This window comes from Odocoileus virginianus, chromosome 18, assembly GCF_023699985.2.
Source record: "Odocoileus virginianus isolate 20LAN1187 ecotype Illinois chromosome 18, Ovbor_1.2, whole genome shotgun sequence".
Lineage (NCBI taxonomy): Eukaryota > Metazoa > Chordata > Mammalia > Artiodactyla > Cervidae > Odocoileus > Odocoileus virginianus.
Window position 1 is genome coordinate 3,534,280 of NC_069691.1, and position 25,463 is coordinate 3,559,742.

General features: G+C 45.9%; 2 protein-coding genes across 10 annotated transcripts in view; both read right to left on the reverse strand.

Annotated features, from left to right (window-relative positions):
• LOC110129206 (phospholipid-transporting ATPase FetA-like) overlaps positions 1–14,714 on the reverse strand; it is a 110,100-nt gene extending 95,386 nt beyond the window's left edge. For 3 of the 5 annotated variants that reach the window (XM_070480293.1, XM_070480292.1, XM_070480290.1), the window contains exons 1-2: positions 14,619–14,714; positions 5,891–5,934 (exon numbers count right to left, since the gene is read on the reverse strand). The gene's annotated coding sequence lies outside the window, so the exon portion shown is untranslated. The remainder of the gene's footprint in view (positions 1–5,890; positions 5,935–14,618) is intronic. The other 2 variants (XM_020880420.2, XM_070480291.1) reach the window with 2 other exon arrangements.
• A 199-nt stretch (positions 14,715–14,913) lies between these two features.
• Positions 14,914–25,463, reverse strand: part of UNC13B (unc-13 homolog B) — a 202,903-nt gene continuing 192,353 nt past the window's right edge. For 3 of the 5 annotated variants that reach the window (XM_070480297.1, XM_070480296.1, XM_070480294.1), the window contains 14 exons: positions 23,394–23,520; positions 23,166–23,262; positions 22,788–22,931; positions 22,403–22,480; positions 21,858–21,935; positions 21,529–21,617; positions 21,138–21,290; positions 20,895–21,018; positions 20,733–20,789; positions 20,462–20,542; positions 19,360–19,507; positions 16,981–17,073; positions 16,644–16,803; positions 14,914–16,480 (listed from right to left, as the gene is read on the reverse strand). In XM_070480297.1, the coding sequence (XP_070336398.1) occupies positions 16,195–16,480; positions 16,644–16,803; positions 16,981–17,073; positions 19,360–19,507; positions 20,462–20,542; positions 20,733–20,789; positions 20,895–21,018; positions 21,138–21,290; positions 21,529–21,617; positions 21,858–21,935; positions 22,403–22,480; positions 22,788–22,931; positions 23,166–23,262; positions 23,394–23,520 (1,715 nt within the window). In that variant the 3' untranslated portion in view covers positions 14,914–16,194. Of the gene's footprint in view, positions 16,481–16,643; positions 16,804–16,980; positions 17,074–17,877; positions 17,935–19,359; positions 19,508–20,461; positions 20,543–20,732; positions 20,790–20,894; positions 21,019–21,137; positions 21,291–21,528; positions 21,618–21,857; positions 21,936–22,402; positions 22,481–22,787; positions 22,932–23,165; positions 23,263–23,393; positions 23,521–25,463 lie in introns of all 5 variants that reach the window. The other 2 variants (XM_070480295.1, XM_020880459.2) reach the window with 1 other exon arrangement.

The window sequence follows — 25,463 nt, forward strand, 5'->3', positions numbered from 1 at the left end:
GTACTCCAAGGCCAAATTTGCCTGTTACTCTAGGTATTCCTTGACTTCCTACTTTTGCATTCCAGTCCCCTATAATGAAAAGAACATCTTTTTTGGGTGTTAGTTCTCGAAGGTCTTGTAGGTCTTCATAGAACTGTTCAACTTCAGCTGCTTGAGCATTACTTGTCAGGGCATAGACTTGGATTGCTGTGATATTGAATGGTTTTCCTTGGAAACAAACAGATCATTATGTGGTTTTTGAGATTGTATCCAAGTACTGCATTTTGGACTCTTTTGTTGACTAGGACGGCTACTCCATTTCTTCTAAGGGATTCCTGCCCACAGTAGTAGATACAATGGTCATCTGAGTTAAATTCACTCATTCCAGTCCATCTTAGTCTGCTGTCCTAGAATGTTGACGTTCACTCTTTCCATCTCCTGTTTGACCACTTCCAATTTGCCCTGATTCATGGACCTAACATTCCAGGTTCCTATGCAATATTGCAGTGGTAGCCAAGAGGAGCTACCCCACGTCCAAGGTAAGGAGCAGCAGCTGCGCTTTGCTGGAGTAGCCGCGAAGAGATACCCCACGTCCAAGGTATGAGAAACCCAAGTAAGACAGTAGGCACTGAGAGAGGGCCTCAGAGGGAAGACAGACGGAAACCACAATCACAGAAACAGGCCAATCAGATCACAGGACCACAGCCTTGTCTAACTCAGTGAAACTAAGCCATGCTGTGTGGGGCCACCCAAGACGGACGGGTCATGGTGGAGAGGTCTGACAGAATGTGGTCCACTGGAGAAGGGAATGGCAAACCACTTCAGTATTCTTGCCTTGAGAACCCCATGAACAGTATGAAAAGGCAAAAAGATAGGACACTGAAAGACGAACTCCCCAGGTCGGTAGGTGCCCAATATGCTACTGGAGATTAGTGGAGAAATAACTCCAGAAAGAAGGAAGGGATGGAGCCAAAGCAAAAACACCACCCAATTGTGGATGTGACTGGTGACAGAAGCAAGGTCTGATGCTGTAAAGAGCAATATCGCTCAGCTAGTAAGTGGCAAAGCCAGTATGGAACACAGTCTGATTTCAAAGCCTGTACTTTTAACCACCACATTATTATGATTAATATAAAAATGTATACCAACAACTAGGGGATAACCAGGAATGGCAGGGAAAATGTGGGGAGAAGAACTGTGAGAAGTAAATATGAATAGAGAAGAAGCCCTCTTCTCTTGTCTTCCCTGAAGTGCAGTCACTTTGTCTTACAGCAGCCCCTTACCCATAACGTTCATGTTCGGCAGAGAGCTGGTGGTAAGCAACAATTAACCGTTGAACAGCCAAGGTAGACGACTTGAAATTTATGCACTAAAGTATTTCAATTCAAGCAAGGAGGGGCTATTTAATACAGTAATAAAAGGGGCTTCCCTGGTGGCTCAGTGGTAAAGAATCTGCTGCCAAAGCAGGAGACGTGGGTTCGATCCCTGTTCGGGGAAGTTCCCACAGGCTGCGGAGTAACTAAGCTCGTGCACCACAACTACTGAGCTTGTGCTCTAGAGCCCAGGAGCTGCAGCTCCTGAAACCTCGCACCTGAAAGCCTGTGCTCCTCAACAGGAGAAGCCACTGCAATGAGAAGCCCGCACACTGCAGCCAAGAGTGGCCCCTGCTCGCTGCAACTAGAGAGAAGCCCACAAAGCACCGGAGACACAGCCCAGCCATAGATAAAAGAAATGTTTTAAAAACGACAGTAATAAAAGCCACATACAATTCAATAGCTCCAGAAGGCGCTAGAAATAATACAGTATCATAACATGTAACACTGAGTCATCAAAATAAAGGTTAAAATTTGTTTAGTATATTCTATTTAAGAAAGTGAGAAAACATCTAACAAATTTTAGAAAGTGTTTCGTCTAAAATGGTTAGAACAGAAACACTGCTGAACAGAAAATAAATTTTGTTATCTGAAAAAATCATTTGTTTTCCAGTGATGTTTATTTACTGATGTTTATGTACTTACTTCTCCCATTCTACTCTTTGGGAGTCTTTAGTTCAGTTGCTCAGTCATGTCTGACTCTTTGCAACTCCATGGACTGCAGCATGCCAGGCCTCCCTGTCCATCACCAAGTCCCAGAGTTTACTCAAACTCATGTCCATTGAGTCGGTGATGCTTGGCAGCCTTAACTTCTTGTCAATCTATAATCTTTTTTTTTTTCAATCTATAATCTTGAAGTATGGGAATTGTATTTTCTTTCCCTTTGAATACCTTCCAAAAAGCCTAGGGACTGGGGCTCTACACACGGTGAGAAATAGATTACTCCATCTTTATGTAGAAGTAAAAGGCCATGAAATATTTCAAGTTATTTTCATTACTTTAAGAAAGTCCCCCCCCCCCACAAATAATACATTAGTACATTCTTATTTTTAAAACTCACACAAGACAGAGGTATACAAAATAAAACATTAAAGTCCCTTTTCATAATATCCACCACTACATCCCACTCCCCTTTCTAGAATCACTGTTAACGGTTTGCTATTCCTCTTTCCATAACTTTTACTTTGCATTTATGCACATTTATACAAATAAAGTACATAGTTTCAGAATTTTTTTCCATCTACAAACATGCCTATATTTTGTCATTTATTCAGGCCATCTTTTTGTCTATCAGTAAAGTCTTACAGTTTAGTTTTCTGCATTTCTTTTTATGTTTATTCTTAGACAGTTTAAGATTTTTTTCCTAATGTGAATGGACTCTATTATATTTCTAATTGATAATTGCTATTGACTAAGAAAACTTTTGATTTTTGTGTAGTGATTATATACCTAGAGGTCCCTTAATTTTCATGAGGAGGCTATCAACTTTATCCCCAGTTTAGGTGGTTTTGGTATCTGAATCTGCCCTGTGTCCTCAACAGCTCCCTCCTCATACACTGGTGCATTCAAAGGCTCTTAAAATGTACCATAGTCTCAGGATGTCTTCCTATGTTTTGTGCGCAAAACCTACTCCAACACATTCATTAGGATGGCTACTATTTTTTAAAAAAAGAAAAAAACACTATTGGCAAAGATGTGGAGAAATTAGAATGCAATTAGAAATCAGGATCCTTGTGCACTGTTGGTGGAAATGTAAAATGGTGCAGCTGATACGGAGAACAATATGGTGGTTCTTAAAAAAATTAAAAACAGAATTAGCATACGACGCAGCAATTCTACTTTGGGATATATATCCAAAAGAACTGAAAGCAGGGACTTAAAGAGAGATTTGAATACTCATGCTTTTGGCAGTATTATTCACAATAGCTAAGGAGCAGAAGCAACCCAAATATCCATTGACAGACAGTTCAACAACATGTGACATGTTAAACAACACACATACACACAGATGTATATAACAAAAGATTATTCGGGAAATTATGACATGCTACAACATAGATGAACCTTAGGAGCATTATGTTAAGTAAAATAAGCCAGTTGTAGAAAGATAAATACTGTATGATTATACTTTTATGAGGCACCTAGAGTAGTCCCATTCATAGAGACAGAAAGAAGAGTGGTGGTTGCCATCCCAGGGGCTGGCAATTGGGAGAAAGTGGAGTTCAATGGGTACTGAGTTTCCATTTTAAAGATGAAAAGATGGACCTCCCTGGTGGTCCTATGATTAGGAGTCCTTGTAACGCAGGGGATGTGAATTGTTTTGTTTTGTTTTAATTCAGTCCTGTTTCTAAAACCCTCAGTTTGGGCCAGTGCTCTCTTCTAAGAAAGATCTGACAGATAAAGCACACAATTCTAGAATATAGACTATCTGTACTTCAGGTATAACTCTAAACTTAATGATGTTTAATATAAATTAAAAGCTTGAGATACAGTATTTATGCAGAATTACTTGAAGGATATACACCTTGTCCACTTCTTAGTATGAGTTAGTTAGTTTTTTTTTCTTTAATGCCAAGGCTTGACAGATGAACTCTAGAAACTTTGTGAACCTTCTAAAATGGTCTATACCTGTGCATTTTTTCTGAGGAGAGGTCCTAAGCTTTTAAAACTTTCTTAATATGCTTTGGGTTTTTTTGTTTGTTTTTTTAAAAGAGCTAAGACTCTTTACATACTGTAAAATTTGTTCTTCCTTGGATTGAGGCAGACAATCAAAGCCTTACCTCAATCTCATTGTTATGCCCCAAACTCAGACTGGCTTTTACGGAACAATGCTTTGGCACTATGCCAACAGCCTACATTAAAGGACATTAAGCGAAAACAGCTTCAGGTCTAAAAATGTGTTTAGGTAAATACTACAGGCTCCCATAAAGACAGAGCAAGACAAAGATGGGCATAGATCTTAACCAGACAGCATGTCTGTAAAGGCACAAATGTGCTGATGCCATCACTAGACAAAAACAGATTATGAACAGGCCAAGAAGAGTGAAATTTCCTATGTTAGAAAATTAGAGTCAAATCAAACACCATAGGATTTGGAAAGCCACAAATGCAGACATTAATGGCAATATTTGGGTAAATGTATATAACCTCTTGCATGTACATGGAGTATACATAAGCTTAAAAAGAATTCAAACTACATAAGTTTTCATGAGAAATATTAAACAACTCTCCCTTCTCAATCTCAGGATAATTCTCTTTTATACAGCTGTCACATTCCTCTAGCTAAAATCCATCCACCCATCCTTCAAAGCTCAGCTTTTAAAATTATAACAAGTGTAGTTCGAATGGAACTGATTTTGTTTTACCAAACCCAAAACAACTCCCTCTCCTCCTCAAACACACACACACTCTTTGGAAACCCTATAGCTCTTTTATTGTTTTTCAAATTCTTTAAAAGCATGTATGTCCACAAAGAACTACAAGAGAAAATTTTTCTTCTGTTAGAGAGAATCCTCTCATACAACAATCAATAGTTATTTCATTGGAATTATGTCAAGAGTTTAGTTGCAGACCTTGGTAGAAAGTCTAAGCTTTCTCTGAAACAGCCATATCAGAAAATGACACTAATATGACAAATTATCACACTAAGGATGCAAAGTGCATGGTCCAGTGATGAAGAAATTAGTTGCTAAGTTAGGCCTCTATAAAAAGAGAAACAAGTTCAACAAAACCCTTTCAGTCATCCTACCTTAAACTCACATGGAAAAAGAACTACTGACAGAAGGGGTATTCAAATCATGATTCATTTTATAGAATGTTAATAATCCCAATTAATTCAATTAGCCAAGTGAAAGTTTCTGTTGGTCTATTTCTATTTCCTCTTGCAAGTTCATATATGAAAAACACTTTCTCATCTTTAGCTTTTGCATCACCGACTCGATGGACATGAGTTTGAGTAATCTCTGGGAGTTGGTGATGGACAGGGAGGCCTGGCGAGCTGCGATTCATGGGGTCGCAAAGAGTCGGACACGACTGAGTGAATGAACTGAACTGAAAGACACTTCCACTATGGTTCTCACAGCAGATCTTTGGCTTTCTCTCTTATATACCTTCAAAATTAAAGCACTTACCTGTCTGCCTCAAGTCTATAGGTAGAACATCCCTCTCACTGCCCTCTAAAAAGAACACTGAAACATTCCTCTCAAATGTGAATTAATGTCATCAGTGGTTAAAACCAAAAACTTTCTATAATAATTTCAACTCTATAATTTTTTTTTCCTCCCACCTTTGCAGCCAAAAATTGTCTCAAGCCAGGTCAGAGGGAAGTCGTCTGAGTCTTGTACCAGGAAGTTTCTTGGAAATTCAAAATTGTTAGAAGCTTCTTGGTCACTTCAGTTCAATTCTATGAGTGCTCTGAGAGCACAAGTTGCCAATTTCCTGGCTTTCTGAGTAGAACGTGGTACAGTGTAGTACTAAGCAAATACTACTGTTGATTACTGAACTTTGGGTATCTCAGCAGACATGAGCTAAGCACTTACCTGAATTAAAAGGTTTTATATATTTAATCTCAGAGAAACACCACCTAAGAATAAAACAAAAAACTCTTTGTCAGTTAGCTCAGGCCCTGCTGATAGAATAATACCTACAATTTGACAAAATTTACTGTGAGCTGGATACTTTCCTACATGCTTTAGGCAGATCATCTTGTTTAATTTTTACTAAAATCTGGGCCTAACAAGAGGGTATTATTCCTTTTAAAAGAGGAAAAATCCGAGGTTTAAGCTTAAGACGTGCTCAGGGACATAAAATCAGAGTTGTAGAGTCAATGATAGAGATTTGAATCCTGCTTGCCTGACCCCTGGTGGCTCAGATGGTAAAGCATCTGCCTGCAATGCGGGAGACCCAGGGTCGATCCCTGGGTCAGGAAAATCCCCTGGAGAGGAAACGGCAACCCACTCCAGTACTCTTGCCTGGAAAATTCTATGGACGGAGGAGCCTGGTAGGCTACAGTCCAGGGGGTTGCAAAGAGTTGGACACGACTGAGTGGCTTCACTTCCCTTCACTTGCCTGACTCCTGGTGACCATGATTCTATATCATCCTTCTTATACACATGACCCCAAATGAAGAGGTGACTGTCCAACAGAATGATGCTCAGCTGTGTTCTTTCTATAAAACTTAATAAGTGATTTTTAAAAAGAGGTGATTGTCAAGTAGGCATCTGTGGTGGTTACTGAGAATTCTGGTCACATGCCTGGTTCAGAAGTATAGGTTAGAGCCTTAAATGCCCAGATGCTCCTCTTTGATAGATCTGGCACTGAGTCCAGGATGAAATCCAGTGTTCTACTATGACCCTGCATTTCATCATTCATTACTGCTTTACATTTGACCCAAAATCCCTTAAGACAATCTTTCCCAAAAGTATCATTCATGGATCAGTTGTTTCAAAGACAATTGAAAAATCCTTGTAGAAAATACAGATATCTGGCCCCCACCCCGGATGTACTGGATCGGGGGAGGTATGACAACAAGATACCCTAGAGGTGCTTTTGCCTATTGAATTCTAGACTACTCACGGCCTCGGAGCAAAAGGGCCAGGGTAATCAAAAGGAAGTAAATGGAAAGCTAACCTCCAAGTCAGGCTGGTGTTAAGAAAAAGCACAGAGATCTTGTGAGTAGACATAGAGCCAAAACCTAGTTTGGGAACTGGAAAAGATCTTGGATATTGTCTATTTCAATGGTTTTCTATCAGTGTTCCATGAAGCCATAGGAGTTATAAAATGGGATATCAGAAAAAGGAACCAGTAGTCAGAGTTTAAAGTCCTAAAAAAGTGACTACAGAAGTCCTACTGATAGATGTTTTGTAACCTGGATTCCTGTGTAAAATTTAAACTGAATAAACAGCTCTGCTGATTTAAAATAAAGGGGAGTTAAAAAAAAAATCTCGAGACCCAGCATGCATCCCAGACCAACTAAATCAAGTCTATGCAAGTTGTATTTTTCAGTATCAGGGGATTCCAACATATATCCAAAGCTGAGAACCACTGCAGTAACCTTATCTGTGCTCTGTCATTCGAGATAAAAGGAGACTAAGACCCAAAGAATTTAAAGGCGATCAGGATTCAAACCAGTATCTCTCAACTGCTAGCTCACCATTCTATATCATTCTCTCTCCTCAATCAGAATGAACCAACTGTTCCTCTAAGGTAGAGAGCACACAAATCAAATTATTATGTTAAGTTCACATTTTCAGATCTCTGTATCTTTTTAAAGAGTACTTCATATACATTTTCTCTTTAGATTTTTATACAGGGGAAGTAGGCAGGGCAAGACTTATGTTTTACAGATGAGGAAATCAAAGGTCAAGTAAGTTAACTTCCAGTGGCTTAAAGGTAGGGCCAGAATTTAAATTTTTATACTCTACCTTCTGGATTAAGTAAATTAAATTTGGCAAGTGATTATTGAGTGCCTAGTACATGTTAGTTAAGACATGGTCAAAAATGCAAAAAAAATATCATCCATGCCCTCAATTAGTGTACAGTCTTCTTAGAAAGACAGAGACAACTAAAATACTGCACTGCCTGACTTAACCCTTGGATTGGCAGAAACTGAAAACTTTCCTTGACTGGCCTTGATGACAAAGTCTAATTCTCTTCAGAATCAGTCAGTGGCTTCTAATTTCTTCCTGACTATGGCTATTTATTCCAGGGGACACAAGGATTTGAATATAGCTACTGCATCTCTACACATGGCCATGCAGCTGAATATTCCTTGACAGGGGTAGAGAACAAAGAATGGTGCAATTTCAGTGAGATTCATTTCATATTCTCCAAAGCCAAGGATATGACTCAGCAGAAGACTGGGAGATTCCAAGACAAAGGACTAGATAGAAAAGAAAGGGTATTCACAGAAATATTTTCTTTTCCACTGAACAGTCTACAATTTATAGACAGACACAGTTATCTATAAATAAACAATCTTTACAGTTGTTGAAGATAACTCCTGCACACTAAAGAGGGAAATAGCATGTAGGTACTAATATTTGTATCTATGATTCGGGATGACAGAGAAGGTCACAGATGGACAAGAGTACTCAAAGAGAACTTTTTCATGAGGAATTCATCAGCCATTGCAAAATGTTGCCATGAAGATTTTGTCACATAAAAGATAACGAGAAAACCAGGAAGTCCATGTTTTATTACTGGACTGAAAGAGCTGGCCAGGAACAGTCCACCACAGTTTTTCTCAAACTTTAATATGCATCAGAATCACGTGGTGGCTGTGCCCCCCTCCCCCACCTCTGGCCCTTGACCAGAGATTCCAATTCAGCAGGTCTGTGGTGGTGCCCAAGAATTCATCTCTCTTACAAATACAGGGGATGTTGATGCTGTTCAGATCTAATATTTTGAAAACTGCTTGTGTATCAGAAAGTCTGCACTATACTGGGCTTCCCTGGCAGCTCGGCTGGTAAAGAATCCGCCTGCAATGCCAGAGACCCTGATTTGACTTCTGGATCTGAAAGATCCCCTGGAGAAGGGATAGGCTACCCATCCCAGTACTCTTGGGTTTCCCTGGTGGCTCAGCTGGTAAAGAATCTGCCTGCAATGTGGGAGACCTGGGTTCCATCCCTGGGTTGGGAAGATCCCCTGGAGAAGGGAATGGCTATCCACTCCAGTATTCTGACCTGAAGAAGTCCATGGGGTTGCAAAGAGTCAGACACAACTAAGTGACTTTCATTTTCACACTTTATACTGGATACACACACACTTGTAAATTATGGCAATTTAGTTAACTCCCTATTGTTGACTTTGTAAATGATACTCTCTATACCCACCAAACAGCCAAAAAAAGATTACTCAGAATGAAGTTATGGCTAGTCACCTAAAGAGACAATCTGTTCTAGAGCAGAAATATATGCGTTTGGACATTCCAGAGATTCTCACTCAAGACAACAGGCCCCAGGTTGAGAACCCCTTACCTGTATGCTAATGCTTCAGAAATATGTATCTTCAGCCTGAATTTTTATCCTGAGCTTCAGTAGTGCATATTCAAATATCTATTTCACATCTGTATTTGGATGTCACATAATTGCCTCAAAATCTACATGTATTGAGGAGTGACTGTTTAATAGGGATGGCGTTCCTTCTTCGCAGATGAAGAAGTTCTGGGATTTCCTTGGTGATGCAGTGGGTAAGAATCTGCCTGCCAATGCAGGGGTCACAGGTTCAATCACTGGTTCAGGAAGATTCCACACAGCATGGAGCAACTAAGCCGCTGCGACATAACAGATGAGTCTGCACTTACTGTAGCGCTCACAAGCCCAAATGCAGTCTGTGTGCCGCAACCAGTGAAGCCCGTGTGCCTAGAGCCTGTGCTCCGCAACAAGAGAAGCCATGGGAATGAGAAGCCCACGCACCACAACCAAGAGTAGCCCCTGCTCGCGGCAGTTAGAGAAAGCCTACTTGAAGCAACAAAGACCCAGTGCAGCCCAAAATAAACAAACACAATTATATAAAAAAGTTCTGGAACCAGACAGTAATGGCAGTTGTGAAACACTGTGAATGTACTTAGTGTCATGTAACTGTACACTTTCAAATGGTATATTTAACATAACATGCATTTTACAATGAAAAATCTACATTTACAAAACTGACATTATCACCTCCATTCTCAACCTCCCACACATCTCAAATTTGTGCTCTCTCTTATTATTTCCTGTCTTTGGACATCTATTACTAGTCTTATTATTTACCTAGTAGCTCATGCCAGAAACCCGAGTCATCTCTGACAATGCTCTTTCATTCTCCCACTTAATAATCATGAAGTTCTGTACATTCTCCCTCATTCATAAAAAGTTAACTTGGAATAGTCCTCTACCACTATCCCCAAAGCTTCTACTTAAGCTCAGGCCACCATTATTAGCCTCATAGTCTCCAGCAGTTTTGTTCGTTCCCACCTTCCACCTAAACCCCACTTCAACTGACTCTTCTTCATCTTGCCATAGTGACTTATCTTTTTGCTTAAAAACCCACCACTGCCTTTAGGATAAGTTCTTCATGATCTGGCCTCTGCCTACTTCTCTGTTTTATCTCTAACCACTGTCCTACACAAAGCAAAAATGCAGTGATATAAGCTACCTGCAATTTCCAGCTCATCACCAACTTTTTTTTTTTTAAACCCAAGTGCCAAGTGCACATATCACTCTAAATTCCTAGAACTTCATTTCCCTCTGTTTAGACTTGGCGAAGTTCTACGGAAAAGATTGAATTTACATCATCTTGCTCAGGAAGCTTTTCAGATGCCCCAAGGATGATGTCCTTATTATGAGCTTCTATGTTTACTCATATCTTAATATTACGCTTTAAGTTGAAGTCATCTGTCTCCTTTAAAGACCACATAATCCTTGAGGGTAGGGACTACCATCTCCAGTGCCTAAAACAGTACATAGCATGTGGTATGTTCTAAATAAATATTTTTAAATGAACAAGTGATACCCTAGTGGATAACAGAAACCCTGATATCAGAAGCTACACAACTTTCCAATGACTTCCTACCTTACTCTGTTTAAAAGCCAAAGTCATTACGATGGGCTACAGAGTTCCGACTTCATCTCCTGGTATTCTCCCCTTCATTCACTCAGTTCCAGCAACCCTTTGAAGCCTTGACTGGAAAAGCATTTCAGCCAAGGAGCCATTTAGGCACATGCATTAAGGAAGGAACTAAAATACACTGAGCCTCCAGCATGTGCTAAGCACTTTCACGTGTCATATCACAGGATCCTCACAATCACTCTAGGACAAAGGCAATACACCGCCATTCCCATTGACTGAGTAAAATTTTGGACAATGACAGCTAAAGAGACAAAGCCTAAGAGTAGATTTTGAATTTGAACAGAGGGATAACTTCCTTGGAAAGAGTCCATAGTGGTGACTTTTCCTCCCCTAGATATCTTGTATGCTGGTTATTCTGTTTGCTGGGCCTCCTCCCAGCCAACTCCCTCTGCCCTGCTCTGGGAAGCTGACCTCAATGAACTACATTATCCAAACTACCTTGCCCCAGGCTTCTGTCTGGGTTTTGTCAATTGAAGGTACCAGCTGGAGACTAGAGGGCAAGAGGAGAAAGGTTAGGGCATTTATTTCTCTATCTTCCTGCTGCCTTGTCTAAATCCTTATAATGCCTGCTTAACACTAATGGCTATAGCTTCCTGCCAGACAGTCTCCCAAACTGTAGTTCTCACTGGGCCCTGGTAACAACACTCCCCTTTCTTACCCTTGAGGCGTAGGAGTGCTACTGATTCACCACTGTTGGGTTTCACCATTTCTTTTTAGTTTCTGTTAACAATGATCATATGTCTGTAAATCATCCTTCGGTTAAACTCTCTTCGATTAAATTCTTTTGAATCCACCAATTATTTTCCTATAAGGACTCCTGACTGATACACTAGGAAAACAATAAATGTCATGTTCTTCTCCTTTGTTCTTCCACTCATTAAATTTCCAGTGTCTTCAATCAAGTCTCCTTCCTCTCCTCTAATCTGATGCTTCCCATCTATCCATGCCTACGTGGTATCCCAAGAAGTCTAAGGATTTGATTACCCACAGAGCAACACTGCTGTTGCTATTCTGCTGGAACTCCAGTAACATTGGCACTCTGTTGTCCTTGTAGTTCTAAGACTGGTTGGCTCTGTTAGTCTTAGCATCCTGGCAGGACAATAAACTCACTGCAGGGAAATTGAGCAATTGTAATCTCCAAACAAACAAATTTTAGCTCAAAAGAACCTTAGACTTTACCTTGGCTGAAGTGAAAGCCACTCAGTCATGTCTGACTCTTTGCAACCCCATGGGCTGCATGTAGCCTGCCAGGCTCCTCTATGCACGGAATTCTCCAGGCAAGCATACTGGAGTGGGTAGTCATTCCCTTCTCCAAGGGTCTTCCTGACCCAGGGATCGAACCCAGGTCTTCTGCATTGCAGGCAGATTTACCAGGGAAGCCATTGACCACTCAGTCATGTCTGACTCTATGTGACCCCACGGACTATAGCCCACCAGGCTCCTCTATCCATGGAATTCTCCAGGCAAGAATACTGGAGTGGGTTGCCAACGCCTTCTCCAGGGGAATCTTCCCAAACCATGGATCGAACCTGGGTCTCCCGCATTGCAGGCAGATTCCTTACCGACTGAGCCACCAGGGAAGCCTTTGCCTTGTAAGCACCTTACTTTACAGATGGGAAGGGTCAGGCTCACACAGGGAGACTCACGGCTATACAGCTGAAGACTTAAGCTCATCATCTAAACTCTGCCTGCTGTTTCGCCAGGCTGTGATACTGCACTGGGTACCTAATGGGCACTCAACATGATTACTGACTCCTAAATCCATATGGGCTTTGCTTTGTTCAATACTAGGCTCCATGCCTCGATGAGTACCTGGTACATATGATGCACACAGCACATATTTATTGATTTTGAATCCAGGACACAGAAAGACAAGTTCCCTGGAAGTTATCAGAGCTCAGAGGGTCATTTGTAATAATGATAATAATCCCTTATACACCTAAAGAAAATGTATAGTTTTCAAAGTGCTTTCCAATTTTAAAAAGCCCATTTGATCCCTCTGAGGTAAACACAGCAGGGATGCGTAGTCCGTTTAACAGATACAAGCAAACAGCCTTTGAAAGGTTCAAAGTCAAGGTCCCCTGACTAGTATGCAGCAGAGCGGAGACTCCTGTTCATGTTTTCTGACTCCCACTTCAATACCAACTCCACTACTCCACGTTGCTTCTTTAGCTTAGCCTTGCTGCTTCAAGAAAAGGAGTTGGGGGGTTCATTCATGGAGCTAGCCCAAATATTCACAATGACCAGGTGAATTATACACTTATGCTGATAGAAATGATTTTGCTTTTTAAAAAATCCACTTAAAGGTACTTCTTCTATTCCACTTTTGATTAGATACAGTCTGCAGAATACCTCCAACTCGATACTACAAGGCTTGTTATTTCCCACAGAGAGGACAGTTACCATCTATGTGGTCTGGAGTGAAGGAGACAGCACTTTTGAGACATCACTTTCAGTACAGACCAAAGTCAGGCCCTTTTAAAACCAGGTGTTCAGAGAAACAGCATCTTGTTTCTCAGCCTGACCCCACCAGAGAGGAGTTGTCACATGATTTCTTCAAGATAAAAATGCACCAAGAAGCCATCTGCAGTTTTTCTGATTGAATTCTCTTATAAAGAACACTTTAAAACAGACTTCACCCTGGGTTTTAACTACTAGTATGATCTCTGATCCTAATCAGGGTATCACAGAAACCAAAGATAACGTAAACATATATCCAGCCTCTTTGGATTTTAGTTTCCATTAAGAGCTCAGAGTAGTGGTACAGAAAATTACCCAAAATCTTACATCAGGAATTACAAACTCAAATGCCTCCCAGGCACCAGGTAAATAAAGTAAAATCCAGTATGACAAAATAAGGAATAATGGAGTCTACTCAGTGCTTTTTTGGGGGGCCATTACTTGTGGCACGCAGGATCTTAGTTCCTGGGCCCATTCCCCCTGCATTGGGAGCAAAGTCTTAACCACTGGACCACCACAGAAGTCCCTGGAGTCTATATAAACTGTAGAAAACTAATTTGCTAGTTGCTTCTGAGCTCCAACCACCTGTCATTTTCTGGGTACATGAGTTAACAGCTTTTCCACACCCCCACCCACCGCAGGAAATATGCATTTTTTAAATGTTAAATATTTTTTCAAAGTTAGTTACTAATTCAAAAATGCAAGTCTTTGTAGGCTATCAGCCAAAGTTTGACTTTTGCTTATGGGGTAGGTTTCCAGCTCCATATGAGAGAGGAATGATAGCAAACACGCCACTTTCAAGTCAAATATGGCATAGGATTCAAGGCTTCCTTCTCAGAGACTCTGTGGACAGTGCTGGAAAAGTGGAGAGAAAACTCCTCGAGTTAGTAGGAATGTACCTTGACTGGGGGATATCTGTTTTATTAACTAGACAAACGGATACCCTCTGGAAGGAATCTGCGGGGGAAGGTCCCCTCTGCTAGGTATCTGGGCAGATAAGTCTCTGAAGCATCTAGGAAACCCATATACTCCAGTATGGGGATGGGGAGGACTGGGAGAACAGTTTACAAGAAGAATAAAGACAGACAGCTACTGGGAAGTATAGAGTGCGATATGACGGGCACAATCTCTTCAGTCTTGGGAGGGAGAAGGTGATAACCTCTCCTCGGGCGCCCCCTTCGGGCGCCTCTTTCTCACCATCGCGCCGCAGCCGTCGACTCCAGGGAACGACCGCCATCTTAACGCACCTTTCTGCGCAGGTGCCCGGGAGCCCCACGAACCAGCCCAGAGAGACCCCGCCTCCCGCCACACCGCTCCGCCCCAAGCCCGCCGCCAGCCACGCCCCCTTTCCCAGAGCGCTGCTCTTCCCCTAGGAAAGGCTCCTCCGCTTGTGACTGCGGAGAGGAGGAAAGAGCCGCTGGTCTAAATCTGTCATTATATTAGAAAGTCATCACAGCTTTCCACACTTTACCGGAATTACCAGATCCCAGAGGCTGCTACAAGATAATTTATTACAGACTAGTCAATAATTTCTTGAAACAATGGCACATACAATTTAAAACAGCAAAGATGCTTCGTTTCTTGTTTCATGTAATGGCTAATGCAGAGTCCTCAAGAAGTCCAAGAGGCTGCTATGAGGATATTGAAGGATCATGTCACATCTCTGAGCAAGGGCCTGGGAAGTCCGCATGACTCCCTGGGAGTGTTGAGCCCCCTCCCCCGCTGCTCCCCCCCCCCCCCCCAATCCAGCCTGTACCAAGGGATCATAGTCTAAGTTCCTTCTGTAGAGTTGAATGGTTTATGAGGGGGACAGCAGCTGACCTAGATGAAGGGGAGTGAGGACAAAGGCTAGATTCTGTCTGCAAGGGCGAGGACCACCAGAAGGCCATGGCCATAGGTGAACAGGACTCCTTCTAGACTATTTCCACAATTTTTGGCTTTGTTCAGGGTTTAGCTATGAAGAAGCCCTCTCTCCTGGATTCTTCAACGAGCTCTCAGATATGTATACTTAAGAGCCTTTCATATCCTGAAGCATCACTCCCCTTCCTAAAGGAGTGAGGTAGGGAGACTCCTGGGCAGGTGGCCCCTGGTGCTTGGGTTCCAAAGAAATTCTGCACAGGCCTCTGAAGCACCATGTGAACCTGGTTCTACTCATGACAGCTAATCTGGGGGAAGGGATGAGCATAGCTCACTGCTGAAAGGTATCTTGTTCAGTCTCAATGCCCTGTACTCCCTTGAGCCACTCTACACTGCTGGGTTCTGCTCAAGGGATGGTCTGCATTCAATTCTGTGTGTTCCTGCCCTGGCCATACTCCAGTTCAGACTACAGGGCTCAGCAGTACCTGTAGACTCAACGGATTACTTACCTAATTAGGCACAAGCTCCAGGCCCCCTAAACGTGTTCCTCTAATGATTGGTACATATGGATCTAACTGGATTAGGTGTGGTATGGAGAGGGGGAGAAAAGGGTGTGGGAGTGAAGGATCTCTACCAAGAATGGCTGACACTTTCAGAAATGTCTGCCCCTCTGTGAAAAATCTCCCTGTGTGGTAAGCCCCACAGCCCAGCTCCTAGCACCACAGACCTGCTGGTCAGGGATTCAGACCCTTTCTGTGAAAAGCCACACTCACACCACCCTAGATTTTTCCTTAAACGTTCCTAACTGAATGAATCAGCCTCTTGACTGTGAGGATCTAAGACGACTACGTAGTAAGTCCTATTATCCCTGACTTGTGGAACTGGTGCCCTCTGGTCGGCACAGGAGCCTGGGTGCTCAGCTCCCCTCCTCCAAGGAACGAGACTCCGATTTGAGCTTCACAAACTCCCGGGCCACTTCGTCGTTGCTCCTCTGAGACAGAATCCGGAGAATGGTCATGCCTGTCTCATCCATGTGGATCTTCCGGCCCAGGGGGCACCAGCAAGCACAGCTGCCCTTGGCTGCCACATCCCTCAGAGGCATCACAGCCAGCCCCAGCACACGGTCCTCCCGTGCAAAGCAGTAATCCTTCACGCATATTTGCAACTCATAGGCTTCTGGCCCCTCTTCATTTCCCAGGAGGCTGTGAGCACAGGGTAGATGGAAGATAGGAGACCAGAGATGAGGGCGTCCTCAAATGAATTCACCCCAGCCACCATCTAGCCCATCCCTTCTCTCTTCTCTTAATTCTTACTCCACAGATCACTCCCATCCCAAAGTCCTTCAGATTCCCAACCATAACTTACAAGTGAAACGTCTCGTTGTACTTGGGAGCCCAGTTGTTACTTTTTGACTTGGTTGTGAACTTCCTCTTTTTATCACTTTGGTGAGGGCCAACCATGGTGACTTCCACAAAGGGCCGGAACATACCTGCTGTCTGCCACTTGAGGTCATTGGCAGCAACCACTACACAAACATGGAAACCTGTGAGGCAACCCACACGCATTCCCAGTTCTTGAGCCCCCAGCTGGGGTTCCCCTTGGAGAAGGGCTAGGCTGAAGGGTTGGGATAAGCAGTCCCTGCCTGACTGATAGGGCCACTGGGCAAGAAAAGGTCTCAAGCCTGTGCATCCATGCCACTCACCTTTCACTGTGACCTTGTGCTCCCCAGTTCCAGGATGTGTAAACAAGTCCACATGAATAGAGACTTCTCCCACAGGATCATCCACACCGGAGCCTGGCAGGCAGAGGGACAGATGGTTCCCTACTGGAGAACTGGAAGACTTTACACCCAGTTACTCCAGGTAAAACCAATAGCTGGGAGGCTACTATTCTACACCCTAAAGCAAGAAGCAGTCACCCACAGAAGCTATGGAGATGTGAGCCACAGGGAAAGGAAAAGAAAGGAGATGAAGAATGAGGCTGTGTATTAAAATACAAGTCAGGGTGACAACATTTTAGGTGAAACTTCTTCCAAAACTACAACTGGAATCTCTCAGGTTCTCCAGACTTCTCTTATCTCCTGGGCTGAAGAATCTTTCATTGAAAGATGTTGAGAAAGTACAGTGCCGCCATCCTATATTTTGGTGTGAATATTGTGCCACCCCGCAGTTTCTCAGCAGAACAATACGGGTCCTGTCTAGCCCAAAGCAGCACCTTCCCTCCTATGGGCTGCCCTGCATGCAGTGACTTCTTCCTACTCAAACCTAGGCCTCTCCACACACAGCTCCCCAGTGTCCCCTGGCAGTCTGCAGGCACCCCTCAGTAGAGGCCTCACTCTATTTGGGGAAAACCCCAGTACCCTACACCCCAGATAAAATTTATTTTTTGTCCTCAGATGGAGCAGTGGGGGAATTCTGAAGACAACTATTGTTAACCCCATCTCGGACTGTACAAATACACTGCCCATCTCTGAGACTTGGGATAGAACTTCTGACCTTTGACATCTGGTTCCCTCAGCCCCACCTTAAGCAGCTCATTCTAGCTCACAGGGGACAGTGTTAGCCCGTGTCCGATTCACATCTGCAGGTGTATAACGTACCCTTTTCCGGCTGAATGTCCTCATTGGCAGTAAGCCTAATACCTTTCCCATCGTGCACTAAGTGAGGACAGGCAAGCCAAGAGGCAGCAGCGGCAGGACAGAGAGAGAAGAATCAGTTAGAGCCCAAGAAGTCCACAGGCATCCAGAGCAGCACTACACTTATTCCGAGGGAGCACAGAGATGGAGCAGGGTGGAGAGAGACTGGGGCCAGTGACTGCTCCAAACTATACTTAACAGTTTGCACATCACAGACAAGGCAGTAGAACATACAGGTTTCTGAGACCGGCGGGACACAATAGAGAAAGCTCTAGGCCCTAATTTCCTAGGCTCTAAATAACAAAGCAGTGGGTGGAACACACACACACGACTGCAGACTCCCTATGGTCACCACCCTTGCCTGGTCTTACTTCTTAGGTGCCCTCTCCAGTCTCGCCTCATCTTTGTATCTAGCTCAAAGCTCAGTGTCTCTGAAAAGCCTTTTAGATTAACTCCTAGCCTCTCTGATGTTATGGGCCTTTACACATACTCAACTCTGTGAAAGATCCCCCTGTCTGTTGAGCAAGGCTCATAACTTCTTTTGCTCTTTCTTCTCACTCTGGACTTGAAATAAGAATACACATGGAAAATGAAACAGTACTGCAGGTCCCCCTGCATTTCTTCACTTTCCATCAACCCCATCCTAACGACTTAGATGCCCTCCCTCTTCCCATCCAGGTCAGTTCACAGCTCAGTAAGGCTTAAGCCTCCCCACCTCCAGCCCCCTGCCAGGTTCACTCTTCCAGGCAGCATGCCTAGGTTTCCCTGGAAGGAGCAATTAATGATTGCACCTTGAAGGTCCTTCCCAGGAGGACCTCCTCAGGGTCAGGGTCTGAATTTCAGTCTGAGCCATGTTTGTGCAGATGTTTTGTTTTGGATGGGCCTGCCTGGAGACAGGGAGGGGTCCTGAAAACTGGAAATCGTGGGGAAAGAACCAGCTGCCTGGGTGCCCCGTGCACTAGCATCACCCACGAGGCTGGAGCCTCAGGTCTGTACAGCCCCGTGATCTGCACCCTCCTTTCAAGTGCTCCCACGGATCACCCCCTTAGTCTTCTTCTCATCCACACTGGAGAATCTGGGAAATCTTTGGCTCCCAAAGCTACAAGACTTCGTGAGTATCTTAACCACTCATTCTCAAGGCTTTCTCACACATTTTCCCTATCAAACAGGGTATACTCCTTGAGCTCAACACACAGGCACTGGCCAGATGATGTTGGGAAATGAAAGCTCAGGCACATCTCCCAGATCTCTGGGATTCCTATCTGGTATGAGTCTGGGGTAGGTAGGGGTAAGGACTGGGGCCCATCAAGAAAATCCTGATGTCTGTGTGTGAAGGGCTTTCTGAAGAAGTGCCTAGAGCGTCCCTGAGGGCCACTGGAGACTGACTCCCTAGGGGCAGAGACATCTCAGGGAGGGGCGCGGGGACCCGAAACCCTTGGGCCTTACCCTGGGCAGTCTGTGAGCGCACAAAGGTCTTGATGAGAGTGTCTGTGGTCTGTGTGTACAGAGACAGGGCGTAGCGCAGGGACTGCAGATCTGGGCTCTTCTCCAGGAAGGTTTTCTTCAGCCCGTTGCCTCCGGCATGAAAGTATTGCTGAAAGACAAGAATAGCCGCTACTGCATCATCCCCCTTCAGAGAGGCAGCTCCCCAACAATGTCCTCAGAGAAAGGACATCCAAGCAGAGGCCGGCAAAGATGCCGGAAGAGGACAGGGAGTCATTCAATAAGCGAGATCAGGAATGCCACACAGAGCCAGGGGCTCGGTCTCTCAGGTGCAGAGTCTTGTGTGAGCATCTGGCAGGAGTGGGAAGGGATGGCCACGTTTCTGGATGTGATGTCTGATGGATGAATCTACATGGACAGGCACAGAAATGGGATAGAAGCTTTTTAGGCAGCAGCTTTTCAGTCAGAAGTGGTGCTTTACCCTTGGGAACCCTTAGAGCACTTTATACCTGTGACATACCTCTCTCCCTAGTGCCCTGAATCACAGCCCATGTGTACCTGCTTTATTACCACCTTATACCAGATGATAGTCTGGTCACTACCAAATTATACCAGATTATAAGTATCCTGATGCATGAACCATATCTGATTCTCTCTGCATCCTTCCTAGTGTATAATGCCTGGACACATGTTGTCTGGTTGAATAAATGAATGCATAGTCGGGGGAAAAAAATACCCTTTGAAACCCGAATGATTTTAAACATAAATGAAGAGGTTAGCCTGATCTGGGATATTGGATCTGGAAGATTAATTCCCAGTGGGAAATATTCCAGAACGACAATGAGGTTACTAAGTGAACTAAAGTGTCCTCAGAAGCCAAGAACAAATCTTCTAGGTCTTTGGTGATTCACCTGAGGCCACACAGAAGGTACCATTTTGGTTGCTCCAAAGGGGAATGTGGATGTAACAGAGAAAGACAGACACAAAAACCACTCTGTCCTGGATGTGGGGTGGCAAGAGCCCGAGGGGACCCTAATCTGGCAGAGTGGAATGCCAGGACCAAGAGGGTAGGGCAGGAAGACAGCCTGGAGGAGGGGCTCTCCACCTTGATGGTGTCCAGGGCGAGGTCAAGGGTGGCACACTGCTTTGGCGTCAGATTCCGTGTTTCCTCTCGCACCATGTGGTCCTGGAGCCCCAGAGAAAGCAACAACATCAGGATAGCTTGGGGCTGTCATGAAGTCCCCCACTTGTCAGCCCATAGCTGCATGCCCCTCTCCTTCTCCTCCTCTTCAGTCTTCAGAGCTCAGATGTCCCCCCTCCAGTCAGCCCCTGCCCCTCCCACCTGGCTGCAGAAGGACCCCACGTATCCAGAGCACCTTGAGTTTGGAAAGCTGGCTCAGCTCCTTGGCAGCAGTGAAGATCAGCTGGGTGCCCTGGGCAGAGAGAATCATTCAAAGCAGAGAAGTGCAAACCCCATCAGGAAGCAGGGAGCCGGGTAAGGGACACAGCAGGTGGAGGTGGAAAGGAGCTGTCCTCACCGTCTGGTCGGTGAGTGGAGGCAGAACGATCGTCCTTTCCATCGTGTTCATTACCACCCGCCAGAGCTCCTTCAGCACCCGCTTCAGGACCGTCTTCTCACACACAGCGGCAAAAAGCGTGAGGCTGCAGGGCCAGGCCGCGGGTCAGGATGGGCTGAGTGCTCGAGAGACCCCTCCCTGAGCAGCTCCTCTGACCGCCTCTCTGCTTCGTCCCCACAGGACAGCCCTGGGTACTGTACTCACTTGCCGTCTAGGAAGTCCATGAGAGGCCGGAGCACACTGTCCGCATCCTGGGTCACCGAGGCCCGTGCGTTGGGGGATGCGTTCCCTGGGCCCCGCACCTGGCTCAGGATGTCAGCCATTTGTCGAACACACTCATCGATCCGCACCTGGAAACTACACATGCGCCCACAGTGCAGCCCTCCTCGGTCCCCGCACACACTGGCCCTCAAGCAGCTCCGGCAGCTCGGTCCCGCTCTGGCACACACACGGTGCGGCTCCGACAGCGCAGGCCAGCAGGAAGAGGGGAAGGTGCACAAGGGTGCGGCTGGGTGGAGGCCGGTGGGGCAGGGGCTCCGGGACTGGCCAGGCACCACGCTTGGCTCTGAGGGCTGGGTGTTCTGGGGCCACTGACCTGTTTCCAAACACCATGCTGAGCTCATCCAGAACTGCATTCAGTTTCACCTGAAGCTCCTTCAGACTGTCTGCAGTCTCAGGGTCCAGCTGCATCCACAGGAGGCAGGCTTGGCTCAGCTGGTTCTCTTAGGCCTTTCTTCCCTCCTGTGCCCTGACCCCTCCCTCCGAGGGCCTCTACCCCAATGCCAACTCAAATCTCTCAGCTCAAACCAGTACAAACCCCAAGCTAAACTTTAGGTCCAGACCCGGTCAGGAGAGGGCAGAGTTCTACGGCTGAGGAGCTCGGGAACAAAGGGAGAATGCGGCAACCCTGGACCTCAGCCCTACCTCCTTGCCTCCCATGGCCTCAAACATCTTCTCCAGCTGCACCCTCAGCTGCTGCATGTTGTTCATCAGGATGCAAGGCTGTGGGGACAGACGGAAGTGTTAAGTCTTGGCTCCATTCAGCACGGAACAGTTTAGGACCCCTGCCTCTCTCACATGACTCCAAAAACCACAGGGAATTTACAGCATGTGTTATACCCGTCTCTCCCTAAGCACTGAGATCTGGAAGCAATACTGACAGCTCTCCTTAAATGAAGACTAGAAGCAAATGTTTCTGCTTTAATCCTGAATGGGGGGAGCCCCAGGTGTTCATGGGATTACCCTTTATAACTCTCTGACTGTATTTTTAAAAAGAAAGAAAGACTAAGCAAAGGTCTAGCTTAGCAGAGGATAAATTACCAAATGGAGGCTCAAAGGAACTCCTTATCAGGTTCTTGTTATTTTGTGGCATAATCTCAAGCACAGCCCTGCTGGGAATCACAAGTCAGGAGCATCACCCCACCCTCAGCTCTGAGGATAGTTTCAAAAGCAAAAAGCCTGGCCCTCACCATTTTCTCCTTTGTGCAGTAAGCTGGGAAGTTCTTTGATAAGATGTCTGCATATTCCATGAGCACCTTCCCGATGGTCTGAGAAGAAAGGGGAAGAGGAAGGAGAGGGGACCCTTAGCTTTCCCCATGAGGATTGCACCTGGGGTCACACATCTCCCAGAACAGTAACAACATGTACCTAAAGAGGAATCTCAAAGTAGGGGACCAATCTCCCTCTCTACCCCACTGAAAAAAACCCACCTGTCTGCCCCAGATTCAAGTAAAGGAGCATGGGGTGACGCTGGGCTGTACCCAAAAGCCATCAGAAAGAGGGGTTGATCTCAGGTCTGTAGATAGGCCGTGAGTATAATGGAGTAAGGGGAAAAGGGTAGGAGGGTCATGGTACCTTAGCAAATCTCCTCATGTAGTGGGCAAGGATGTTGGGGTCTGGGCATTCCAGTTTCCGGATGATCTCAAAGCTCTGATTGAGCTGTGTGAAGACGTCCACCACAGAGCAAGAGAAGAGTGCGTGCTCTGATGTCTGCTGGAACTGAGGAAGGCCACACACAGCGTCATCATCTGCAGCTGCGACCTCGTCCCACGTCTGTCAGGCCCCAAAGGGCTCTCCTGCACAGCAGGGGTGGCGCCACGGCCCTGGACAGCCCTCCTGACGGGCTCCACCAGGCGGGGACGGCCATCCCGGCTAGCGCCCAGGCACTCCTGCCGACAGCTAATTGCTGGGAGACCCGGCTAGACACCTGTGAAGTTCAAGCCCCTGACTCACCCCATCCTTCTTATCTCGTTCCAAGGCCCCACGCAGGAATTCCAAGGACACATCCTCATTCTCGTCCAGCCACTGCAGGACAAACTGCTCAAACCACCTGCAGCCAGGCAGGAAGACGGAGAGGTTGGAGCTGGTGCTGGCAGCTGCCACGTGCCTGGCAGCCAGGATCCTGGCAGCGCCCAGCCCCTGAGCCCCCCTTCCCTCGGCAGCCCCCACGTGATGACTCACGCCGGGTACTCGGGCACCTGGCCCTGGAGGGCAGGCAGATCCCGCACGTATTCATTGTGCAGCCACTTGACCTTGAAGTGCAGGTTCATGTAGTCGGCGCTCTTGCACAGCCTGTCCTTCTCATGCTCTGCTCGGGGGAGGGAGGCGGGGTCAGGTACTGCAGCGCGGGCCATACTTCCTGGGCTTTCCCACGGCGGATCCAGCTGGCCAGCGCTACCAGATGTCTTAGAAGGTGGGGGGCTTCCCAGCACCTCCCCACAGCCATCTCCCCCAGCAGTGAGTATTCTGCTAAAAGCCTGACCCAAATCTTCCTTCAGAGGCTAAGTCAGACACCCAGATAAGGCCCACAGTCTTCCTGTGTTGGCTTTTGGAAGTGCAAGTGAGATGCCGGCCACTGGTGAAGAAGAGGAGAAAAGGACATGGGCGCTAAGGCTAACCAGTGGGGAAACGGCCCAGGACGTGAGAGCAACGACGCTTTACTTTACACTTTGTCTTCCAGGGCTTTACTAATCCTAGTAGCTGAGCCATTTCCTCAGATGGACTTAAATGCAGAGATGAGCAGTCATACATGGGTTACTGACAGCCACACAGAGACAGGGAAAACCACAGTGGGCCCGCACTAACAGAAAGAGCAGTTGAGCAGCCACAGTGGACACAATCCCGAGGTAAACTGAACGGTCCCAGAGCGGAGCTGAAACGCTGGAAAATGAACTCTCGGAGAAGTATGCAAATAAGTCAGTGTGGAAACCATGGAAACACAGCCAGATGAAAGAGCCATCCCGCTACAGGAAATGGGATGCTTATGTGAAAGGTTATACAGACAAGTCTGCAGAGGCTTCTGGGAAATCTAGGATAAAGATCACCAACAGCTTGCCCAGAGAGTCTAGAGCACTGGCCACACCCACAGGTTTTCTTCATCTACCCCCTTTAGAGATGAAGCATTAATTTTGTTTGAATAATAAAAGCCAACTGTGTGCTTACATATAACATAATGGTGAAAGCAAGCAAAATGGGGAGAATGCTGAGTGACAGGGAGGGGAAGGCCGCTGTCCTTGGGAACACTACCGCTCAACTCCGAGTTGCCACGGCTGCTGCTCCTCCATGTCAGACAGAACAGCCAGCTGCCCTTGTGAATCAGAACAGCAGACGCCCAGGGAGGAAACCCGAGTCCGGGATTCAGCCTCTAGAGGCTCCTTTGTCCCAGGAATGTCATCTCCCGGCACTGCAGGCAGCACCGCCTCAACCCGAGGTTGCATTTGCAGACTCTTCTATGAAGCAGTGAGCCGGAGAAGAGGAAAAAGGAGTGAGGCTACAGGTAAAGAGACAACAACCAAAAGTGCTTACCGCCCGGAAAGAGGACTTTTCGTATGCGAATGGCAGTGCAGGCTTGTGACGTAGCAGAGACCCAACGGGCAATACAGAAAGTGAACGAGTCAGGGATGCCAAAGAGACCCTCCCCGGGCCGCCCCGTCCTCTCCCCGCTGCTGTCCTTAAACCAGACCAAGAACCTAGAAACTAAGAAGGAACCACCTGGAGGGCCCGCTCTCCTTTCTGGTCAACAGCCCACTGGGACAGGGGGCAGTGCTGCTCCATCCCTTCAGCGCTCCCAGATTCTTTTCTTCTAGGCACCTTCAAGCTACTGCATTTGCAGAGAAGTCTCACTTGCTCTGTCAATCCATAATCTGTACACTGGCCTCAATCCCTAATTTCTAATTAGCTTCTGTGGTACAAAACCTAACAGGATGAATGATGAAACACTGGCCACACTTTATTCTAACAAGCCTCATGGAGTCATGCTCCACTAGTTACTTGAGGCTATTGTTGGGGGGCAGGGGTGTTAGAGGGTGGTTGATCTGTTAAAAAGGGGCAATTGAGTAGCTCAACCTTCTCCTGCCCCTGACTTCCACGTTCCTCCCTCCATTCATCTTTCTCCTTGGAGAGTTCTTTCAACCTCGTGATTTCAACTACCAGACTGCTGACGTCTCCCCCAGATCTCTCTCTGGTTCTGATAATGTCTGTACGAGTCTTTGATGGAACATCTCACTTTGCCTGAGTTTAACTCCATTCACC